The 22,118-nt window shown below is 38.5% G+C and overlaps 1 protein-coding gene across 2 annotated transcripts in view; it reads left to right on the top strand.

The window, feature by feature from the left end:
• The window catches only part of LOC144034341 (leucine-rich repeat transmembrane neuronal protein 4-like), a 43,876-nt gene that overhangs the window by 5,599 nt on the left and 16,159 nt on the right, over positions 1-22,118 (top strand). Inside the window, exon 2 of one of the 2 annotated variants that reach the window (XR_013288204.1) lies at positions 10,456-12,148. Coding sequence is in view for 1 of the 2 variants with exons in the window: in XM_077543106.1 (XP_077399232.1) it covers positions 10,456-12,080 (1,625 nt within the window). In the remaining variant the exon portion in view is untranslated. The remainder of the gene's footprint in view (positions 1-10,455; positions 12,149-22,118) is intronic. The other variant, XM_077543106.1, reaches the window with a different exon arrangement.

The raw sequence follows: 22,118 nt of genomic DNA, 5'->3' as shown, positions 1-22,118 counted from the left end.
GGGACAGAGGTCACTTTAGTTCTTGAGGAGAGGCTGGCTGCTTGTAAGGAAACTGTCAGTCAGTTTTATGTCCGTCTACAGTCGCTGTCACAGTAACAAGCGCACAGTCATTACAAGCATCCTTAACGAGTTTACACAAAATGAAAGCAGGACACAATGGAAGGGGAGTGACATTGTAATATAGTGAAATGGTTTTGATTCGCGATTCCTGGCGCCGAGTAAACCATTGTGAATAAAGCCTTGCATTAATCATCTGCATAAACCAGGAAGAAGAAAAAATTCATCTCTGCCAGAATTTCTCAGATGGACTCTTGAATGTGTTCTTTGGTCCTTCCTCGGGTCTCCTGACGGCCTCACGGCTCTGGCTGGGTTCTGAAGTGTTCGGTTTAGGTGAACGGTATGGGATTTTTTAATAGGTTTTAGGTGAACTAATGAATACACACTCACACGCACGCACATGCACATACTCACCCACATACAAAATAAAAATTTATTTAAAAAAATATATATAAAAAAAAAGAAAAAAAAAGAGAGCAATGATGATGACATGTCAAATCGGTAAAATTACCGAATGAACAATACTGAGCTCTCCAGGAAAAAAAAAAAAAAGAATTTCGCAGTTGTAAAATGTGCTTCTAGTGAGTTTTGTAAATTTATAGAATGATTATTGGTTTTTTTTGTCTTAAATGTTGATTGTCCAGTTAGATTGCTCTGATGTCATCCCTATATGCTCCCAGCCTCAGAGAGAGAGAGAGGGGGGGGGGGGGGGGGGGGTCTTTCAGGCAACAGTGACATGTAAGTTACTAAACTAAATTGACAGACGAAGCTTTTACTAAACCACAGTTATAAGCTGCAAGGGTTCCAGAAGTTTCAAGAAGGTATACTCTAAAAACAGTTTGGTCAAAAATAACCAAACTATGTGTTCAAAAACGGACCGATCCTCTACTTGGGTTTTTTCGAGACTACTTTGAGTCAAGAAATGGGTCTTTTCGTGTAAAACAACTCATAAATATTGGTCCGAAAATATTGGGTCGTTTCGTATAAAGCAACTGAGAAAGTTGGGTCAAATTGACCCATAAAATGGATCGTTCCATTTTTGATCCATAATTGGGTTTCTTTTGACCCAACTGTTTTTAGAGTGTAATATACACATGTGGAAGAATTAAAATATGTTGTATCTGAATTACTGAGTCCAAGTAAAAGTCCATCATTGGTTTTGCACCTTCGCATGTCATTTTGTATTGATGACCTGACAGTCATGATTCTGTTTCAATTTTTTTTTCCCAATTCTCTGGTTTCTGGTCTCCAGTTTTCCATCCGTATAAGTAATTCCGGTATCCCTTTTCATACTTTGTTCCTTGTTTTGTGTAGATGAGTCTTTTGTCCAGTTTTCTAAATGTGCGTAGTTTAGAAACGGTACCTTTTATTTGTCCCTGTATCCCACTTGTGTAGTGACTTTTTCTAATCTTCTGTTATTCGCAACTAGTGTATTCTTATACGGTTGACTATTTTAGTTCTGTTATTGGTTCTACTGTTTGTTTATTTTTGCACGCTGCGACTATCCGCCTCGGTTTGTCATCGCTGTTATTGTGTTGATGTCAGCCTTTTTTTAATTTGATTTTTTACGTTGTCTGTGGGTTATCTTTTGCTCATGTTGCAACCTTACAGTAGTCATAATAGTGTAGAATCTGTTTTGGGTGTTTTATTGGCTGTACCTGGAGAACCCACAGGGTCAAATTTGGCCCCTATGAATTCTGCTACTCAAATAACGAAGACCTTTTTTTTTTTTTTTATTTTTTTTTTACAAATTTAACTTCACAAGTCCAGAGTGCCACTTCTGACCCCTGCATGGGGCCATCTAGTGGATGAATATTGCACTTACATGAGCCAGGGCGGTGGTTACAAGATGGCTGGCAACATGCTGTTTTGTTGAGCTGGAAATCAATCCAAACAAAACCATCTTCTCAGCAAACCATCAGATGGTAAAATTGTGTGTTTTTTTTGTTAATCTATTTCGTATCATGTTGCAGAATGCCTAGGAGTATGTTTTATATATATATATTTTGATAAATTAGCAACTCTGAGCTAGTTAAAAAAAAGGGTTAAAATTGAAAAAACATATATTTTGGTGTTCAGTGAACTTATAGCAGTTGTTTAATGTATAATTCATAATTTTCCAAAGAAGAAAAGGGTTCTTGGGTTCTCCAGGGTTAAAAACAACACTTTTTTTTAACTCCCTCCTATCTTCAGAAATCATAAGGTTAATGTATTGCGAGCATCGCGTGAAAGGTAAAAATCTTCACATTTGTCAGTATAGCTCCAAATGTTGTCATGTATTAACAGATTCTCCCGATTCATCTGTTTCTCTTGTATTCTCGTGCAATTTCCGAGGGAACTATTTCTACTTACAGTTGCGATATCTGCATGAATCACCACATCCAACAAAGTCTCATTTTAATTTGCTTGAGTCCACGGGAAGGCTGCAGGCGGGACACAGAAGAAATATAACCAAAAGTCCGAGATTCCAGCGTGACAGGGAGAGAAACAATCACAGCACTAATGAGTCTGCGTGCCAACAAGATACAGTTGTCTGCTCTAAACTAGATTTTGATCTCGTTGTGTAGCAGAATCCTGTCCGGGTTTTTATTTTTGATTGCTTGCATTTGAATACATATTGCCAAGCCAATGCATTGCAGCCAAAAGCTATATTTCATGAGACTTCAATTATAAACAAGATGTGAAATGTGCTCGGTAATGTCGGAAACAGTTGATATTTCCAAGTCTGGATCGGTAAACTGCTATGATTTCAAAGTGCAACACACACATGTGAAGTGACAAGAGGCGCAATAAAGTCTGCTCGCTTTCTCAGCCATCAGCTAATAAACTCCATCGCATTTATTTGCTGAGCTGAGGCGCTCACCTCATCTTGAAATTGCTGTAGATGCTTTTTGATTTCATCTTCAGTGTGTGCATCGTACTTGGCGGGATAACTAAGAGGATATGTTTGCCTTTATTATGCAACAACAACAACAAAATAACTAACGTACCAAAACAGTTCTCAAAATAAGATTAAAAATACCAAATTGAGCTTCAAAGCACAGAAATGGTCTCAAGTTTTTCACTCTTTTCTTGTTTTGTTGTAAGCCAGCGATGGCATAGTTAGCGCCAATTTGCTGTTTTGAGACAGGAGGAAAATATTTGTTAATTTTATGAATTCAATTTAAAGTTAGGCATGAGCTGATATTAGATCTGATCTGATGGTATGATAACTGTGAGCAGAGATATTGCAATGTCACAGTATTAAAATTATAGCTCTAAAATGCCATTTAAAACATATTAGTGTAAATAAAAACAACACATTTCTTCCTATTGAACACCATCTATTTTATTCTTAAACAAAATATATATCCATCCATCTTCTTAACCGCTTGTCCTCACAAGCTGCCTTCGGGCAGTAGGCGGGGCACACCCTGAACTGGTTGCCAGCCAATCGCAGGGCACATAGAGACTAACAACCATCCACATCACAATCACACCTATGGACAATTTGGAGTGTTCAATTAACCTGCCATGCATGTGTTTGGAATGTGGGAGGAAACCGGAGTACCCGGGGAAAACCCACGCAAGCACGGGAAGAACATGCTAACTCCACCCAGGAAGGCCGAAGCCTCGATCTCACGTCCTCTGCACTGAGAGGCAGACGTTCTAACCAGTCAGCCACCGTGCCGCCACAAAATATATATAATCTATATAAATATCTATATATAAAGTCCCATCACTTGTGAGCTAGTTTTAATAAATATCCATTAGCTACTCATATTGTCCTTGGGGCTAACTAGTGACCTTCGGTACAGATTTTAAAATTATTTTTTTCTTGGACAACACACATTAATCAGAGCAAAAATGCATCTGTGTTTGCAGTGTCGCTTTCTCTTGCTCCCTCCTTCTCATCCCCTGTGCGTAATTGCGCTCTGCTTATTCAGGAGAAAAAAAGTTAATTAGAGGCAATTAACTTCAAAGCACCTCCGTGAGTTACCTTATCGTGTTGCCTGGGGCTTTATGCCACCCATGGCAATCAGGTCCTAGGTGAGGGATCAGACAAAACATGGCTCACTGACCTCTTATGATGAGTACAAATATTGGATGGGGGTTTCTTTTGCCCGGACGCGGGTCACCGGGGGCCCCCCTTCTGAATTTTTAAAACTGTGGCGCACCATCAAACGAGTTATCGGCACATGCCTAATAAAAGTAACAAAAACACATAAAAAACAACTTGGGTCTCATGACGTAAAACACCACGGCAGTTGATTGGGCGGTCGGTCCTGTGATGTCATCAGTAATGGACATCGGCGAGGGGGAAAAACAAAATAACTTACCAAAGTGTTTGTGTTCTTCTTCAGAGTGCGTGCATGGGTTGGAGTGGAAATACGCTATTACTGTGTCTAATATTATCAAACCTTTGTTCAAACATGCTTGAAGATTACAGTAACTTGCTTTAAAAAAATAAAATAAAATAATAATCTTCTGGCCCGCATTGCTTTGTGCATTTCGCACACCAGGAACACATTTTGTCCACTTTTATTATTTTCCACTCTGTCAAAGCTTGCAACCTTGTAATTTCAAATGTGGATTTGCTCAAGTCTAAATATACATAGGGGACAAAAAACAAAATAATTTCGTACCTGTTACCCAATCACGTTGCCGTATTCACTTTCCCCAATCCAATCAACAAGAATGTGTGATATCAAGTTATCATTTGACTGTTTCAGATGATTATTTCAAGTTTGTGATGTTTGACAGACAGGGCGGATAAACAGTTCAAAATGTGAGTTTGTTTTGATAAATTGCAGAGCAGTCAACCACGGGAAAAAACAACGAATGCTACTATTGTTTGCATAAACCCGTATCACACTGAGGGGTGAATGTTTGCGAGTGTTGGTAGTGAATGCGTGAATGGTTTATTCAAGTTTTGCTTGAAACTAAATATTCAAAATTTCCTTAGGACAAGAAAAAACATTAAGACCTCTGTGGTTGTTTTCAATTGGACAACAGAACTTTGAAATTTGGTCATCCATCCGTTCTGAATATTTTTTTATTAGTAGAGTAGAAGCCATGGGATTGTGAAATATGAACACAAAGATAAGCAATCACTCAATTCCAGCCCCATATTTTCTTCTTTTGAAAGGGAGACCAGTTTGTTGAGAATCCACACTGCTATTTTACATGTTTGTTAGGTTTTATGGGGCTTAAGATGACTTTATATTACAGTGAAAGAGTAAATAATCAACCCACTCCAACCAGTCAATAAGAATCCATCCATATAGTACAGGAAGTGACCATGATAAACATCATCAACAAATCTATAAACAAGTTAAACCTGCGCTGCAGTACAGCACTTAATGACTGTGAGAAATTGACGTATGTTAAAGCCACTTATTCATTGGACTTCTACTCTACATACCCTTCTGCATATTCATACCGATCTAGAATGCTAATGGGCGCACTTTGAGAAATGTCTTAAGGTTGGCGATAGGGCTTGACGAGTTAATAATTTAAGTCTTTCTTCTTTTCTGATGAAAGAGCCAACGAGCAGCTGAAGCACAGACCTTCATTTATCTACTTTTTATACTTGAGGAGGTCAATGCACTCATGAGACCTTGATTATAACATCCCCCACTAAGCCGGTCAGCAAAAGTGAGCTCACAAAATTGAGTGTTCATCGCATCACTTTGTAATCTAATTGGTCCAGTTGCCATTACTGGTTGCTATTTGCCAGCAATCTTTTCCTTCAGTACTGTGTTGCTGTTCTGGTCTAAAACCGTGGACAGTATTTAAAGTTCTCATTTCTATTTGGTTTATTATGCACAGCTCTTTATCATAAATAAGCCACTTTATTTTTAATTTTTTTATTTTATTTTTTTTCTGGAGGGCTCAGTATTCTTCATTCTGTAATTTTACAGATTTGACATGTCATCATCATTGCTCTCTCTTCTTTAAAATTTTTAATTTTATTTTTATATATTTTTATTTTTTTTATTTTTTATTTTTTTATTTATTTTATTATTTTATTTTTTTTTAATTTTGTATGTGGGTGAGTATGTTATGTGTGTGTGTGTGTGCGTGTGAGTGTGTGTAAGCCACTTCAGACAACTACCTGCTTTTGCTCTAAGTTGATAATCCGCCTGACATCTAAATTTGAAACGATTGTCTCTGAAATATTAGGTTTTAGTTGGCTAAAAACATACTTCATTTCAATATTGTAATGGCAATGTGTCGAGCGAATCGCCGCTGCATAAGATGGTCCCCGTGACTTATAATATGTCACATACTTTAAGCCCTGGGAGTGCTTTTCATTTTATGTGCCTTAAATCTAAGTGCGCATGGTCAGTTATGTCGTAAATCACAATACTAAAGTGCCCATCTCGGATTCTGCTTGCCTAAGCTCAGTCACACATCATACACTATCAAACTAGCAGCTTCGCTGACTGGCAAAGAGATCGAGTGAAGCTGAACTTTCTAATAATTCTCTGATTTGATTCGCACAAAAGTTTTAATTTCACAGATTAATTTGCTGTGGTGTAAAACAACGCCGTTTTGACTTTTCCATTACATTAGTGATTTACTTTACATTATGGGCTCTTTTTTTCGTTTCGTTAATTTCTTCAACGGAAACTAAATGGCTATTACGCTCCAACAATAATGTTAATCCGACCGCTAACTAATGCTGGCTAATTTACTAGCTCATAGAATGGAGCCATAGTAGACATTTGTTGATATACTGTAATTGTGTGTCAAGTTGTTTTTCATCCAAAATCTGAGAACATTTTACGTGAAAATTTTTTTGATCTGAAATGTTCAACATTATCTTCTGACAAAACAAAAAAAAACTGATATTAAATTTTAAAAATGGCTGATAAAATTAACACTAGTCTATCGTGAAGCAGACACAGACATCTTGAGCACCGTTGTTTACTTGATTTGCAGCCAAATGAAGCATCTCCTCTCATTTTATTATTTTTATTTTTTTTTAAATGCCCTGTTTTAGAGGTGAGCTGATACTCATTGACATAGTGGAAGCGGAATCTGATTTTCTGGAGTGGAGTCCATGGAGGAGCTTGAAATTCATAAAGTATGTTGAGGAACTGCAAGCAGACCTCAATGAGCAGATTATTATTATTATTATTATTATTATTATTATTATTATTGTAAAATTGGATATAGAAAGATCACAGATCACTACTGGGAAATGGACATTTGGAGACCACCTTCTGCCCTGATTCGTCTATAGCTGTGTGTAAATAGTGCATTTAATGAATTGAGCAAATTCACCCAAAAATATGAAACACTACCTGTGCCAATATTTAGCTGTGGTTCCAGCAGGTTTAAAGTTTAATCTTCCTTCGAATTCCCATACACCTTATATGAGGCTTGCACTGGCACACACCATTATCATAATTTTGTGATACTGCACAAAACTGTTAGGCTATATCTTTATTCTTTGAATGAGCTTTCTCACTGCAGTCGTTGAACAATAAAATATGCTAACTACTAAAACAGCAGCAGTGACATTTATTAGGCGTTGGTTCCATTTTGGTTTTGCTGAAACTTGATTTCATGAAAATGCAGCCTTTATGCATTCCTTGCTGCATACCAGCTCAGTCAAAAAAAAAAAAAAACGCAATGGGGAAATGGCTGTTTGCATAATGGAGGAGGTTGATTGTGCTATTGTGCCCGATTCTAATCCCAAAATGTCTTTGCAATGAAACGCAAACTGTAATATAATGTTCATAAGGTGCTGCATAGTTGAACATTTTGTAATAAATAGTGCATATAGTTGGTTTTCTGACTCTCTTTTCATTTGTTTGAAGTGCTTCAGAATTTGACCTGCACACTGTTGGCCAACCCACTCAGGCACTCTGGTTAATAGCCTTTGCATCGGTGCTAAGAGCGTTGTGCATTCAGATGAAATATCAAGTCGTCGCAATGCCAAGCAACACGACAGCTGACTCTTCGGGGACTGGCACAACCTTCTATTTCCCTTAGGCTGGAAAGTAGTCTCATTTTTTGGGGATTAAAAAAAAACAAACTTGCCATCAGTGCATAACCTTAGGTGACATATGAAAAGATGTGTTGTGAGAGCTTCTGGAAACCTTACTGGGTGGTGCATTTGCACACAAGTTTTAGTTGTTCATACAGTGGTTGCACGATTTACAAGTTCACCAATTTACCGAGTTATGAGCCGTTGCATGTTAGATTTTTGGCGAAAACAAACAAACAAAACTAATTAGTACATAATGGGTGAAGGGATGTCTGAAATTGCATCTCTTTCAAACACAAAGGTTACTAAGTGAAAAAACATGATGGCTAACTAGTAATACTCCAGACTCATAGATGCACAATATATGAATGAATGAATGAATGACACAGACTGATAGACAGACAGACAGACCGGCCCTTTATGCAGCATTTGTCAAGATTTTCAATAGTTATTTTGTATAGAAAACCGTAGGAGCCTCTGGCTACAATTGGTCAAGCTTTGCCAAGAAGAAAAAAAGTGAAATAATCCGATGTCTGTGTAGCGGATTAGGTTCAATCTCTTGGTTGTCAGCAAAACTAGTCTTTTTTTTTTTAAATAGATTTTATTGCCTGTTTTTTTTTTTAATGAGCAGAGATGAGGCTTTTTGAAGAAGTATTTTACACAATGTTGCCTTTAAAATATTGCTACTGCTACATAAGAGTCACTCAAAGTATGAAGTGTTAGCTTTTCTAATATTGGTGTCATGAAAATAAAGAATAAGACCACGGCACTGAATCGCGGGTGAATCAAGCTATAGAGAGAGTCAAGTTAAGTCTCACATGGGGACTTTATATACACTTGTGTCTTAATCTTGTGTCTATGCGGGGATCTATACTGAATCAATGTACAATAATTACAGATGCTGTCAAGCAGCAATGCCAATGAGAAAATGTCTGAATGCCAAAGCTCTCATGCACATCATATTGCCTAAGGTTTTAGATCATCGAAAACTGTTTGGACTCTTTGGGCTCCCGAAGACCCTTCTAACTGCTCCAATGAGAACATCAGTTTAAGAAAACTAATGAATGGGTCCGGTGCATTGAACACTTAACCACTTCACAGAGCAGCTAATGGATAAGATGGAAGCTGCAGTGCATTTATGGCTTGGAGGAGTCAAGAGATTTATTAATAGAACACATTTTCACATGGCACGTTGTCCCTACTCTCATTTACTCACCATCAATTCACATCATTCACATTCTCTATCACTGTTCTTAATTATAGTCTGCATTTGTGTCTACAGAATGCATTATTATTTTTTTTTTTATATGTGCTTCTCAAAAGAAAGAGAAAATAACTGCAAGGGCTTAGGCCATGCCACAATTTAATTCATCCAGAGAATATGTGGTAATTCTACCGTAAATAACCGCTGTATAATACGCAGTCCTCTAATTTGTAATGAGGAGGATAACATCTCTGTCACTGCCATCGTAAAATACCCACATCATCTACTTTAATGGTCTCCAAACGGGCAGTAGTACAGTATAGCCTGAGTTATTGGGGTTAGCGATACAATTTTTTTTTGTTTCGTGCTGTGTGCATTGTTTGCTTGAACTTTGTTGCAGGAATACACCATGAAATTCTAATGTATTTTTGTGTGTCAGAAAATAACTTGAAACAATATGTCAAAAGATATGAATTAATGAATGAATATTTACTGTCATTGCACATGCACAAATCACAGAGTAAGAAACATGAAAAATAATAATAATAATAACCAACAATAATGACCAACAGAGGGAGAAATGACAAAAAATACCTGCCGTTCCTCGCTTTTGAACACCCGACATATTAGATAAGAAAGGAAGACGCTTAGGGAGAGGGAGGTAAAAAAGACAAAGCTTGAGCCATGCTCCCCATGAGGTCCATAGTGTGAGCCACCAATTACCAATTATCTAATGCAGTTGGTTCTTAACCTTGTTGGCGGTACTGAACCGCACCGGTTGCCCCTGCACATTCAGCAGGAAATACAATAAAAAAACAGCAGAGGCTCTAGAATTGAGCCCTGTGGAACACCATACGTTCCATCATGCATGTGACTTCATATGGCACATATTTGTCCAATTACTTTTTTTTTTTTTTTTTTGCTGGACATAGTTAGTACAAAGGGATTACAATAAAGAAATCTCACGACGTACCATTAATATGAGCACACCAAATTCCCTGCAGCACAGATAGACCAAGCAATGTAGCGTGATCACCTGCAGCCAACAATGGTGTGTCATCACCTTTACTAAACCCCTGATACTGACTCACTGAACACTCTGTGTTCGATTGAACCCAGGTTAAGAACCACTGATCTAATGGGTCACCTTAATGGGTCATAGATGTGATTTAAATGACATTCCAGTCAATGTTTTTTTTTTCTTTCCTTCTAGGTCCTATGCTGAATGATGGACGAGTGACACACCTCCTCTTTCCGCTCCTCCTCCTTTTGCGAGTTCCCTTATTGTTCAGCTTCGGCGAGCGCACGTGCCCGAATAGCTGTCGATGTGAGGGGAAAACTGTCAATTGTGATTCGTCTGGCTTCTTGGATGTCCCTGAAAACATTTCAGTCGGGTGCCAGGGCCTCTCCATGCGCTACAATGAACTGCACACCCTGTTACCATATCAGTTCGCTCACCTGAGTCAGCTCCTCTGGATATACTTGGATCACAATCAGATTTCAACGGTCGACAGTCGGGCATTCCAGGGAGTCCGTCGGCTTAAAGAGCTTATTATGAGCTCGAACAGGATCACTTCTCTGCACAATTCAACATTCCACGGAATTCCCAATCTTCGTAGTTTAGACCTGTCATACAACAAGTTGGAAATCCTGCAGCCGGGACAATTCCACGGTTTGCGAAAGTTGCAAAACTTACACCTCCGATCCAATGGTCTCTCGAACATTCCCATACGAGCGTTCCTCGAGTGTCGAAGTTTGGAGTTTCTGGATTTGGGCTACAATCGAATCAAGGCTCTCACCCGCACCACCTTTTTAGGGTTACAGAAACTGATGGAGTTGCATCTGGAGCACAACCAGTTCACCCGGATCAACTTTTTCCTGTTTCCTCGACTTGCCAATCTGAGATCACTCTATCTGCAGTGGAACCGCATCAAGGTCGTCAATCAAGGCCTTCCCTGGACATGGTATACCCTGCAGAAACTCGACCTGTCTGGAAATGAAATACAGACCCTGGATCCAGCTGTGTTCCACTGCTTGCCGAACCTTCAAGTTCTTAACCTGGAATCCAACAAATTGTCCAACGTATCACAGGAGGCGGTGACGGCGTGGATCTCACTGACTTCTGTCAGCCTCGCTGGCAACATATGGGATTGTGCCACCGGCATATGTCCACTCGTGGCTTGGTTGAGAAATTTCCGTGGCACCAAAGACACCACGATGATATGCAGCAGCCCAAAGTATCTCCAAGGAGAAAAGATTATGGAAGCCACAAGGAACCACGGCATTTGTGAGGAAACTGATTACGTTCTGACTGAGACGCCCTCACCAATGTCGGAGCTTTTTTCCGAAGCCACCAATGAGCCAACATTTGCCCCCACAAGTGGGTCTCCACTCATGCCACAAACTTTTGGTCCACACCCGCCTTTTAGACCTCAACCTCTTCCTCGTCCTACATTCCCCGGGCATATGAGCAAAGATCCAAGAGACTCGGTGGCACGTAGTCGGCCCACTCACATTCTACCCCCGGAGATAGAACATATGACTCTACATAAAGTAGTAGTGGGCAGCGTGGCGCTCTTCTTCAGCATGTCTCTCATTTTGACCATTATCTACGTATTGTGGCGGCGCTACCCGGGTGCCACCAGGTTGCTCAACCAGAGATCCATAGTGGGGAGAAAGTGTCGCAAAAAGAGTCCCGAGCCGGAGCAGGACCTGAGCACGCAGCTGCAGGAGTATTACATGAGCTACAACCCCGCTGCCACTCCGGAGGCATTGGAAGTGCTTGGCAACGGCACCGGATCCTGCACTTGCACAATGTCTAGCTCCAGGGAGTGTGAGGTATGATCCATCGCATCGGCCTAAAACAACTAGAAATCAAATTAAAAAAACAAAGGCTCGTCAGAAAGGTAAATATTTGAGCAAGTATGATGCCCTCTCAAAACACTAATTAATTAACCTTGACTCACGTTTTGATTTGCAACATTGCTTAATACCTCCAATTATTCAGGAGTTAACCTTTAGCTCATCATTCTAAATTTGTTATCAAATGATCTAATTCAGGGGTTTTGAAATATGTGAGCCTCAGAATTAAAAAAATAGATAATTATTTTTAATTCATTGAGCTCAGAATTTATAGTATTGGATTTATGTTAATATTAAGGAAACCATGAATAATTGGATACTAACACTAGTAGAAATGATTCTGCACCGGTGTTGCATGACTCACAATTTTAACAAACAAGGCTGTTTTTATAACAAGTTTGCCGCTTTTTTAACGTTGAATTTGAAAGAAATTATTTGATTGTCATACTACATGAGAGCATATGAAGAAAAAGCTTTGTTAACATCCCTAGCTTATAGTATTTAATGTCAGAGACTAACATCACAAGCTTTATTCAATCAGCTTTTTGACTAGAAATATTTGCTCAAAAATAAAAAGTCAGCTGTCATACTGCATGTGCCGATATTGACATAGTAGCAGTTCAAATTAAATAGGATTCCTTCTGACTAAACAAGCGATCTGCTTTTTGGGTGAAGGTGGATTTTTCATTTGTGGGTGTTCTCTCTGAGAATAGGGCATTTTTAAAGTTCATACTTTGAAGCATTTGGTGAAACAACAACGATAAGTCTTATAGTGATTATGGACACAAGATTAATGCGGGAATAATTGGTTTTGTTGAAATAAAGTTATTCCACCTGGGTACAATAATTCTAGGCTATTCATGGGCTTAAAGATGTAGTTTTCTCAAGATGATGTGTAAGTGAAATTACTTACAAGGACAAATAGTCTAACAATTGCTTTGAGTAAGTGTTTAATGTTTAACGTTTGAAAGGCTATTTGCACACTGCCTTAGTTACATGAAAGGGGTACCTTGCTCTTCAAGGAAGTGGGACTTGGCTTCTATTTATGGCTTTGTGCTTCAGGCATAAATAATTATGTTTTGGGTGAAAGAGATGTTAATCAGCATTAACAAGTTTTTTTTTTTAAGACAACAATTGAAGTTTTTTTTTGTTGAAGTTTGGTTTGTTTGTTTGTTTTTGCCTGGCTTTTGTATGATGCAATCAACATTAGAGTAGTTTTTAATTGCTGGTGGGAGGCAGAGGCTCCACTGGAATAAAATTGTATGATATAGCTAATATAGAAATTGATGCAGGTGATAACTTCTGAGAGAGAGAGAGAGAGAGAGAGTGAGAGAGTGTGTGAGAGAGTGTGTGAGAGAGAGAGAGAGAGAGAGAGAGAGAGATTCCTCATTGTCATGGTTTTTAATTAGATAGTATCTATAAATGCCCTAACATGGAGCCCTGTGGGACACCACACAGGAAATTATGTCATGATCTGATGTAAGATAACAATGTGAGCTTTGTGGACACATATAATTAATTTTGTTACACATTATTTTAAAATGTCTTAATTGTTTTCATATGATGTCATTTATACACTCATATTCTCACTTGAACATCGAAGATACAAATATAAATATAAAAATATATATATAATTTGTGCCTCTAACGTGTAAGAATAATATCCTGGTGTTGGTATTTTCATGAAATACTTCCCAAAAAATAATCCTAAAAAAAAAAACTACAGGTACAACTTTGCTTTTAAATTATTATTTTTTTTTAAATTATTGAACGGCAACAGAAATGTGCCACAGCTTTCATCAGAGAAAGACAAAATATCGCTTCCAAAGAAGTAGATAAAGAAAGTTTTGAGATGATGTAATAGCATGAGACAACACAAATGACAGTCTAAAATAATTCAACACAAGGTTGTTAACATTGTGGCTTTGAATTGTCAGGAATGGAAAAGAACACATTTGTCTCTCTGGTCGTTTCATTAAGCATTCCTTGTGTTTGAGATGTGTGAGTGTAGCCTCTTCCCCTTTGAGGAGGGAACGATGCCACACAGCCAGCCGCAGTGCTCGCTTGGCATGTTTTCGGGCTAATTTCCCCTCTAGACCCGTTACACTTGACAGGCATCGCTCCACAAGCCATTTAGAGGAACACTTTCATTTTCCGCTCCCATGTACGGCGTCACTTTTAAGAAAGGATTAGGAGCCGAGGTGGAAGCAGGCATGCAACTGCTGTAAACTATACTTACTTTGAAGTTGCTAGTTTCACCACATCATTTTTCTAGAATTTCCACTTAGAAACCTCTTTGTGACAAGTTCATGAAAAATTGCGAGCCAATAGATTAATCGATATCCATCAAGTCATCCATTTTCTCTTTTTATTTTCTGTCATCCATTTTCTGTGGCCTATCTGGTTCAGAATCACATCCATTTCAACCCAAATGTGATTGCGGTACTTTTCTTGTTTCACAAAGCTCACAGCAAATAACAACTGCAAACAGATGCATGCACATGGCGAGAGCAGCTGTTTGGGCGACAAAGCATGTATACCCCTTGTTGAGAAGCATTCCCACTTACTCATTGCAACAACCTCTTTATATAACCACGGGACAATTTCATGCCCTCTTCTTTCGATTTGCTAGGTCATTCTCAAAATAAGTCCCTGCAGAGAATGAGCTGGATGACGATGCATGCAGTGGTATGTTGTTGTAATTGTTGTTTTTCCACCCAAGGCTGCCCTATGCATGCACAAGTGCTGTCACAACCAAAACAAAACCCTGATGAGTGTATTATTGGCAGCATCTGGAGTTGTGTCTGTATAATGCGTAGCTTTCATAACAGATAGATCAGTTGCCTTTGAGAGTGTTTATATGTGTATGTGGGGAAGCAGCTCAGTGGCACAATAGAGCCACCCCCTCAACTAGCCCAAATTGAATGTGATAATCCTCTACCTACCCCCGTGTTCCTCTTGCCTGCGGCTGGGGTAGAATTGTGTTCTTCTTCTTGAGATCAAAGCATCAACCCACCCACCTTCGTGCAAAATTTTGACGTGGTATGAAACGATGCTGCCAACACAGATACAGACTTTCAACGTGCCATGTTGCTAATGAATTAATTTGTAAGCTGGTTATCAGAGGAGCTGTGGGACAAATAAAAAAACAACACTGCAGGTGTTGGTTCACGTGAAAAAGATTGGTTGCATTTGAAATCGTAGTTAGGGTGCATGCCGTAGGCACATCCCCAATCACAGGCATATCATTAGCCTGTTGTTTTGTGGAAAACACTACTTCACTTTTATATCTTTATGCAGGATCGTGAGTGGTCGGCGGCAACAATGAATACACAGAGACTGATATGCTTTGCTAGAATAACTGTGCCTTTTATTCCCCGCAAACAGCAATCAACATTTTTATACTGTGCTAGAATAATCGTACGTTTTATTCCCCGCAAACAGTAATCAACACCTGTGCTTTGCTAGAATGATTGTACCTTTTATTCCCCGCAAACAGCAATATTCACAACTTGCTTTGCTAGAATGATTGTACCTTTTATTCCCCGCAAACAGCAATAATCACAACTCGCTTTGCTAGAATAAATGGTGTCTTTTTTTCCCCGCAAACAGCAATCAATACACTACAACGCTAAGCAGCATAATATGATCATCAACAGCGCTTACCTTGACACTAGACCGGAGAGCCCACGGTCCGGGTAGAACGAGCTGCAAAACGGCTGGGCAATCGTACGGGTTCCACAGCTGACTCTGTTCGGACCGTGTGCCGCTCCGTCTTTTATTCGTTAGCGTGGGAAACTGGGCTCTCAGACACTTTCGAAAACGTGTTTTGCAAACCAGGGAAAACTGTAGTAAAAACAAGGAAGAGTTCCCAGGCTGATCCCGCCCTTTATTTACAAATTGTTGGGCACCTGGATTCGTACAACAGTTCAGGACAACAACATATCCTTATATAAGAGGTTACACAAGGACATATCCAACCATGTTTTTTTCCCCTTCACCTGTCCAAACTACATTGACATCATATTATCCTGATCTCATATCGTTTACCGTCCTATGACTTCCTCACATGGCTTTTTGCAGTGGTTGCGGTACAAAATCGGTATGAGTCCAAATCAAACAAACTCAAATACGTACAGAATTACAATTACAGTATTAGTGTGTCAGATAGCAATTTTAATATTCATACAGTCAGAACGCTAAAATACTCTGGTGACACTCCAATAAGCAGCAGTTTGTGCCAATGGTAAAACAATTCGAGGCTTCAAGCTGTTTAATGCCACTCCAACTTCAAGTTTACCTTGAAACATAAAACAAATGGAATTTTGTATTGACTGAGACTGAACAAATTTTTTTAAAATTTTTTTTTAGTTTGTTGTTGTTGAAACTCTGTTCCTGTCATAATGTTCACCTCTGCCATTCACAGGAAACCTGCCTATTATACTCTGAGAGTACAAAAAATGTGAAAGAACATCGAAGTTAGCATCACGTCGCTAGCTTCGGCTAATACGAACACCTATGGTCTTAAAAAAAAATTACACCAGCAGCTGCGGGAGCATTATGGCGAGAAAAGAGGAAATATAGTGCTGTTGTTACTGGTTCTCAATATTATTTGGAAAGTTAAGCAGCAAGACCCATCCATTTTTATCATATTCATGGAGCAGCCTTTTTTTGGGGAAAAACATTTTATTCAAAATACAATTATAATCCGTTAGCTAACAAATTCTTATTTTTCTTTTTTACAGCGGCAGAGTGTATGAAAAAATTCTTATTTTTTAAATTATTTTTAATTGTTTAAATTTTTTTTAGCATTTCTTGAACATAGATGAATAAAACGAATACCTACCAGTCAGCCAATTAACATGAATCCCAGAATAAAATAAAATTAAAATTAAAAACAAAAATACAAAAATAAAATAAAATTCAGTTAGCTTCGAGAGTTATTTTTCAAATAATTCTGCATGGACAATAATTATCAAATGACATTTCTTGTTTGTTACAAATTTACGAGACTTAAAATAATTGTCAATTTCAATCAAAAATAATTATAATCAAGGTTTGAAATTTTGACATTTACATTTGTGTATATAAAATTTTCCTTGTCTTTCATCTATAATTCATAGTGCAATGGTAACTGGTTTTGACCACAGAGACATTTCCTATTAGTATAAAAATAATATTTTTTTCTTCGATTCAAAAAGGGTACTAATGTATTTACCATTCAATACAACCTTGTGTTTGGATTCTCACATAAAATAATTTCCAACATCCTTCCAAAAAGCAGCACTAATGGGGCAATCCAAAAATAAATATGTTAATAGAGCAATGATGATGACTTCGGTAAAATTACCGAATGAACAATACTGAGCTCTCCAGAAAAAATAAAAAAATAAAATTAAAATACAAAAATAAATAAATATGTTACACTTTACGGTACAACTTTACAAAAAGCACACTCATTTTCAGTCGAAAGCAAGTTCACCACAAATGCAATATGAATCAGAATGTTACTGTCCAGACCATTTTTAGGTTGACTTTGAGGGTGAGGGTCCGTATGTTCCCTGCAATTGGCTGGCGATCAGTTCAGGGTATACCCCACGTCTAGCTCAAAGTCACCTGGGAACGGCTCCAGCTCAGCCATGACCTTAATAAGGACAAGCGCTATAGAAAAAGGATTTTTGGATCTAAATGAAGTGTCGCAATACTCCTGCAAGGCCAAAGTTTCCTCACAATCTTCTTTTGCTATTTCAAATCTTTCCTTGTTGGACTTTGGATTCCACATTTGGTTTATAGTTGTTTTGCCCACTGAGAGAAGAAGGCCAACTGGTTTCAAACGAGGACGGAATAAAGTGGCTGCATGAAATCAACAACAGTCAGAAAATATATCGACGTCATGTGGTAGTGGATATTATTTACGGAATGTCTTTCAAGGTTGGATCAAAATCCTTCAAATGTCAGTAGATCCATCCTTCCTATTGATAATAAATAAATGTGATTAAGGTGAATTTACTGCATCTTAAATGCTGTCATTGTCCTATTCCATTTAATTTTTATTCCAATATTAGACTCCTTAAGTGTGCTGTTTAAAAAGGGAGTTGGAGAATGATGACATTTCTTTCTTAATTGCCCCTAATCGGTATCACGTAGACTCAATTGTATCATCACACTATCTTAGCTGATTTGTGATGCCGTTTAAAGTTGAACTTTAAGGCTGTGTTGGGATTTTCCTCCAGTTAAATGCCTTTTTTTTCCGCCTGCTATTCATCCAAGGTTTAGCATGACACTTTCATTAGAATCTGACTTGCGCTGCTGTTTCCTTGGGCAAGTGTCAAGTGCCATTCTAGTAGTAAAAAGGCCTCCTGCAGCTATTGGGCTTTTTGTCAACATTATGTTTTATTAAATCAATAAGGCATAGTTGAACTTGACCACTTTGTAAGTATGTAATTGTTTCCTTCACTGGTGTGCAAAGACATGATCGGCAACCAAACCATGAGAACGACTTGTTTAAATACTGACTTTAAGAATTAATGAAGCAATAAATAAAACTGTCAAAACAAAGGCTCATTACTGGTGAATGTATTCTGGGCCAGAAAACTGCAGATTGTAACCCAGCTGATTTGGAGTGAATGTGCACACATGCAGTGCGGCAATCAAACTCAAGGCCCGGGGGTCACATGCGGTCCACCGGATCATTTTATGTGGCCCATAAAAGCAAATCATTTGCATAGACTTCATTTTTCACTGCACAGATGACACCCGGGGCCAGAAACCGTAAAGCATCTCCTGTGAAACACACACTTGATGAGGCTTGGTTAGCATAGCTGATGTGACTTGCCAAAATGCTCCAGTGATGTCTCATCTGCCAAATTCTGCCAGAAGCTTTTTTAATGTGCTCTTTGGATTACTTTATTTTTGAAGTTTTAGTACATCCTAATGAATGGTTGCAACATGTTTTCTTGTGTTGTGCCTTCTGTGAAATACGAAAGAAGGCATATTTATGTTACAGGGCTGATTATCTTGAATCTGTGCAAGGTAAAATGACATCACAAAACTATCAAGGTGAAAAGATAAAAAAAAAGAAAGAAGATTAAATGCACTGTTTAGTTTTAATGATGCTGTATGATTCTGTATATAATCATTCAGTTGGGCTAACATTTTGACCTTTCTTCAAACTAAGTTGATGGATCAGAGTAGGACAGCATTCTGGTAAATTTGATTGATTACTCAAAGCAACCTTTTTGTGAAAAGGTCAGCATGTTTTCAGATTCAAGGGTGGGGAAAACTGAATAACTTAGTATTTGCACCCCGCCTGCTCATGCTGCTTTTCGCATCATCGGCACACTTTGTCTTCTCATGGCATTTACATGTCATTCATAAAGCTTTGGAGGAATCTGATGACAAATGTTTTGATAATACAGTATCGGTGAATTGCCACACCAGTCATGAATCAGGTAGAATCCGAAATATTCATGTGCATAGTGTGAGAGCGAAATGTTGAATAATTTAAAGAGAAGAATTTGCAAGCGGAAATGTTTCATATCAATTAGGGATTAAAAGGATGAAAATTGAACATTGAGTAGTCACTACATTTTGGATTAGACTGTCACACAGGGTGACTGTGACTATTAATAGGAAATGAGTCCACACCTAAACGTTTGACTGCACATTACCAATTGTTGAATTTTCCAGTCATTTTGTGGTAGAATTATTTTGTTCTAACAAATGCTGAATGACAAACTGACTTCCAGAGTCACCCAGAAATTATCTTGCAACCCTTTCAGGGTGTAATCTTCCACCCAATGCATTGTTAGATGGAATTCCAGAGTCCAAACTTTCAACATAACCACGATAAGAAAAACCTTTATTTACTGTAAAGACCATGTTGTAAGTAACATTTTAACTAGTGATGTCCCAATCACATTTTTTTGGACCGAGTCACCTCATTTTGAGGATCTGCCGATACCGAGTCCCGATCCAATACCTTGGCAAATACATAAATCAAACTTTAAAAAAATTGAAATTAAAAACACTCACTTAAAAACATTTCCGCGATCGGGTCCGATTTCATGTAATCAGGATGAAGTACAGTATCAGTAGCGGTTAATCAAATTAATTAAAGATTGCTTTAAAAACAAAACAAAAAAACTTTATTGCACCTTTTGCAATTTTTTACCCACACGTATGTACTAAAGAAAATCAACTACAAATGTATTTTTTAAAAGTGCTCTGTAGTGTTCCCCCACTATTCACAGGGGATAAGCAATTAGTGAAAATCATCATGTAATTGTTAAAAAGAAGAAAAAAAAGTATATAATTGCCGAATATGGAAAGCATTACTTGTTCCTATGCCACAATATGGTACTAAAGCTTTGGCCTCAAATACATGGGTAAATAACCAAAATGTAAAAAAAAAAAAACTGCCAAAAAAAGCCTGTCCTATCACACCAGTGGAATAGAACAAAAATAGGGGGGGAAACATACCTATAAGCATGCTAAACATCATTTAACAGATACAAATGGCTACGGGCAATCATCACTCATAACACCGAAACACTATTTTGACAATGCTGTCATCCTCGCATAAATGTCAGTCCACTTATATCATAGCGGGAGTGAGTCATGATCTAAACACGAACATGTGTACGGTTATATCGAGTCACACAGATTTGAGTTGAGTTACTTGACTTCTGGCAACATGGCGGATTAGTGATTAGCATTCAAATCAGTTCAAATCTCTGGGTTGAACATCATCTCTGAAATGTTTGCCTGTTCTCCCCCGTGCTTAATTGAAGTCTCAAAATTGTCAGTAGATGTGAGTGTGAACGGTTGTCCATATGTGCTCAGCTCCGTATCAAATTGTCAGAGCAACTTCTCCAGTGCTGTACGCTTGACTTGCAGTTGGAAATGGAAATCCTAAAAGCAGAACCGGATGAGCTGTTAGTAAACACAAATTGTCTGGTTGAAATCCCACAGTGGCAAAGGGGGCAGGTGAGTGTGGGATTTGTATGGCAGCAAGATGTGGAAGATTTTGAATGTCGCCTAAAATGTGACTTCTGTCAACGGATACCGTATGTTTAGCCATTTGGAACGCGCATTCACTGACCGTGTTAGTGGTTTACTGGCCTGATTTGCATTTCAGTCCCCACTCAGTGAATGTGGCTATGAAAGGTTGTCTGCCTGTATGTGTGCTCTGTAGTTGACTGGTGACCAGGGTGCAATCTGCCTTTCGCCCAAAGCCAGCTGGGAAAAGCTCAAGGTCCCCACCATCCTGAACAGGGTTAGCAATAGAAAATGGAATGATGGATGGCCAGTGTTGATTGGTATCCGTATCATGTGACGCTGTGCCTGCATCAAACTGTTCTTCTAAACATATTGTGGTAATAACGGTTAATATCTCTCCATAAAATTTCAATTGCCCGTGTGAGGTTACCTCTAGCAAAGCACTTCTGCTCACCCTTTATCATTTCCACACATCCGAGAGGATTTGTTTACTCGGCATATTTATGTTTTCATAATGCCTGGCCTTTTGCAACAGCTGCCAGTATTTAACGCCAGGCACCTTTAAAATAAATGGAGGTGGTGTCATTTCACTGAGATCGTATTTACGTTTTATTCGGCAGCGCACAAATCCATGAGCTGGCGTGGAGCTGCCGCTTGTGTTCACATCTGCTGTCAGGTCTATAATAAGCATCCACACAGAAGTACCGTTGAGTTTACACATTGTTCTGAAAATCCTTTGTGGAGGCAATTCCATAAATATGAACCAACAGGAAGAGGAATAAAAAGTCAAAAACACACACCACTTATATTATGCAATCACATCAGTACTCTGTATGAAATATACGAAATGGCGGTGTAAAAATGAGTGTGTTCATTTGGAGTCTATTTAAAGTTCCTTTAACACCACTAATTGTTTTAACCCGCGATTAATGACCACCCCTTACTTGGAAAGCCTGTATTGGGGGAATTCCAGTCGCAACGCAGCAGACACGCCCATGTCAAAATTTAGCAGTA

The sequence above is a fragment of the Vanacampus margaritifer genome, chromosome 14 (genome assembly GCF_051991255.1).
Source record: "Vanacampus margaritifer isolate UIUO_Vmar chromosome 14, RoL_Vmar_1.0, whole genome shotgun sequence".
Taxonomy (NCBI): domain Eukaryota; kingdom Metazoa; phylum Chordata; class Actinopteri; order Syngnathiformes; family Syngnathidae; genus Vanacampus; species Vanacampus margaritifer.
Note: the sequence above shows the minus strand (reverse complement) of the source record. Positions and strands in the feature narration are given on the sequence as shown.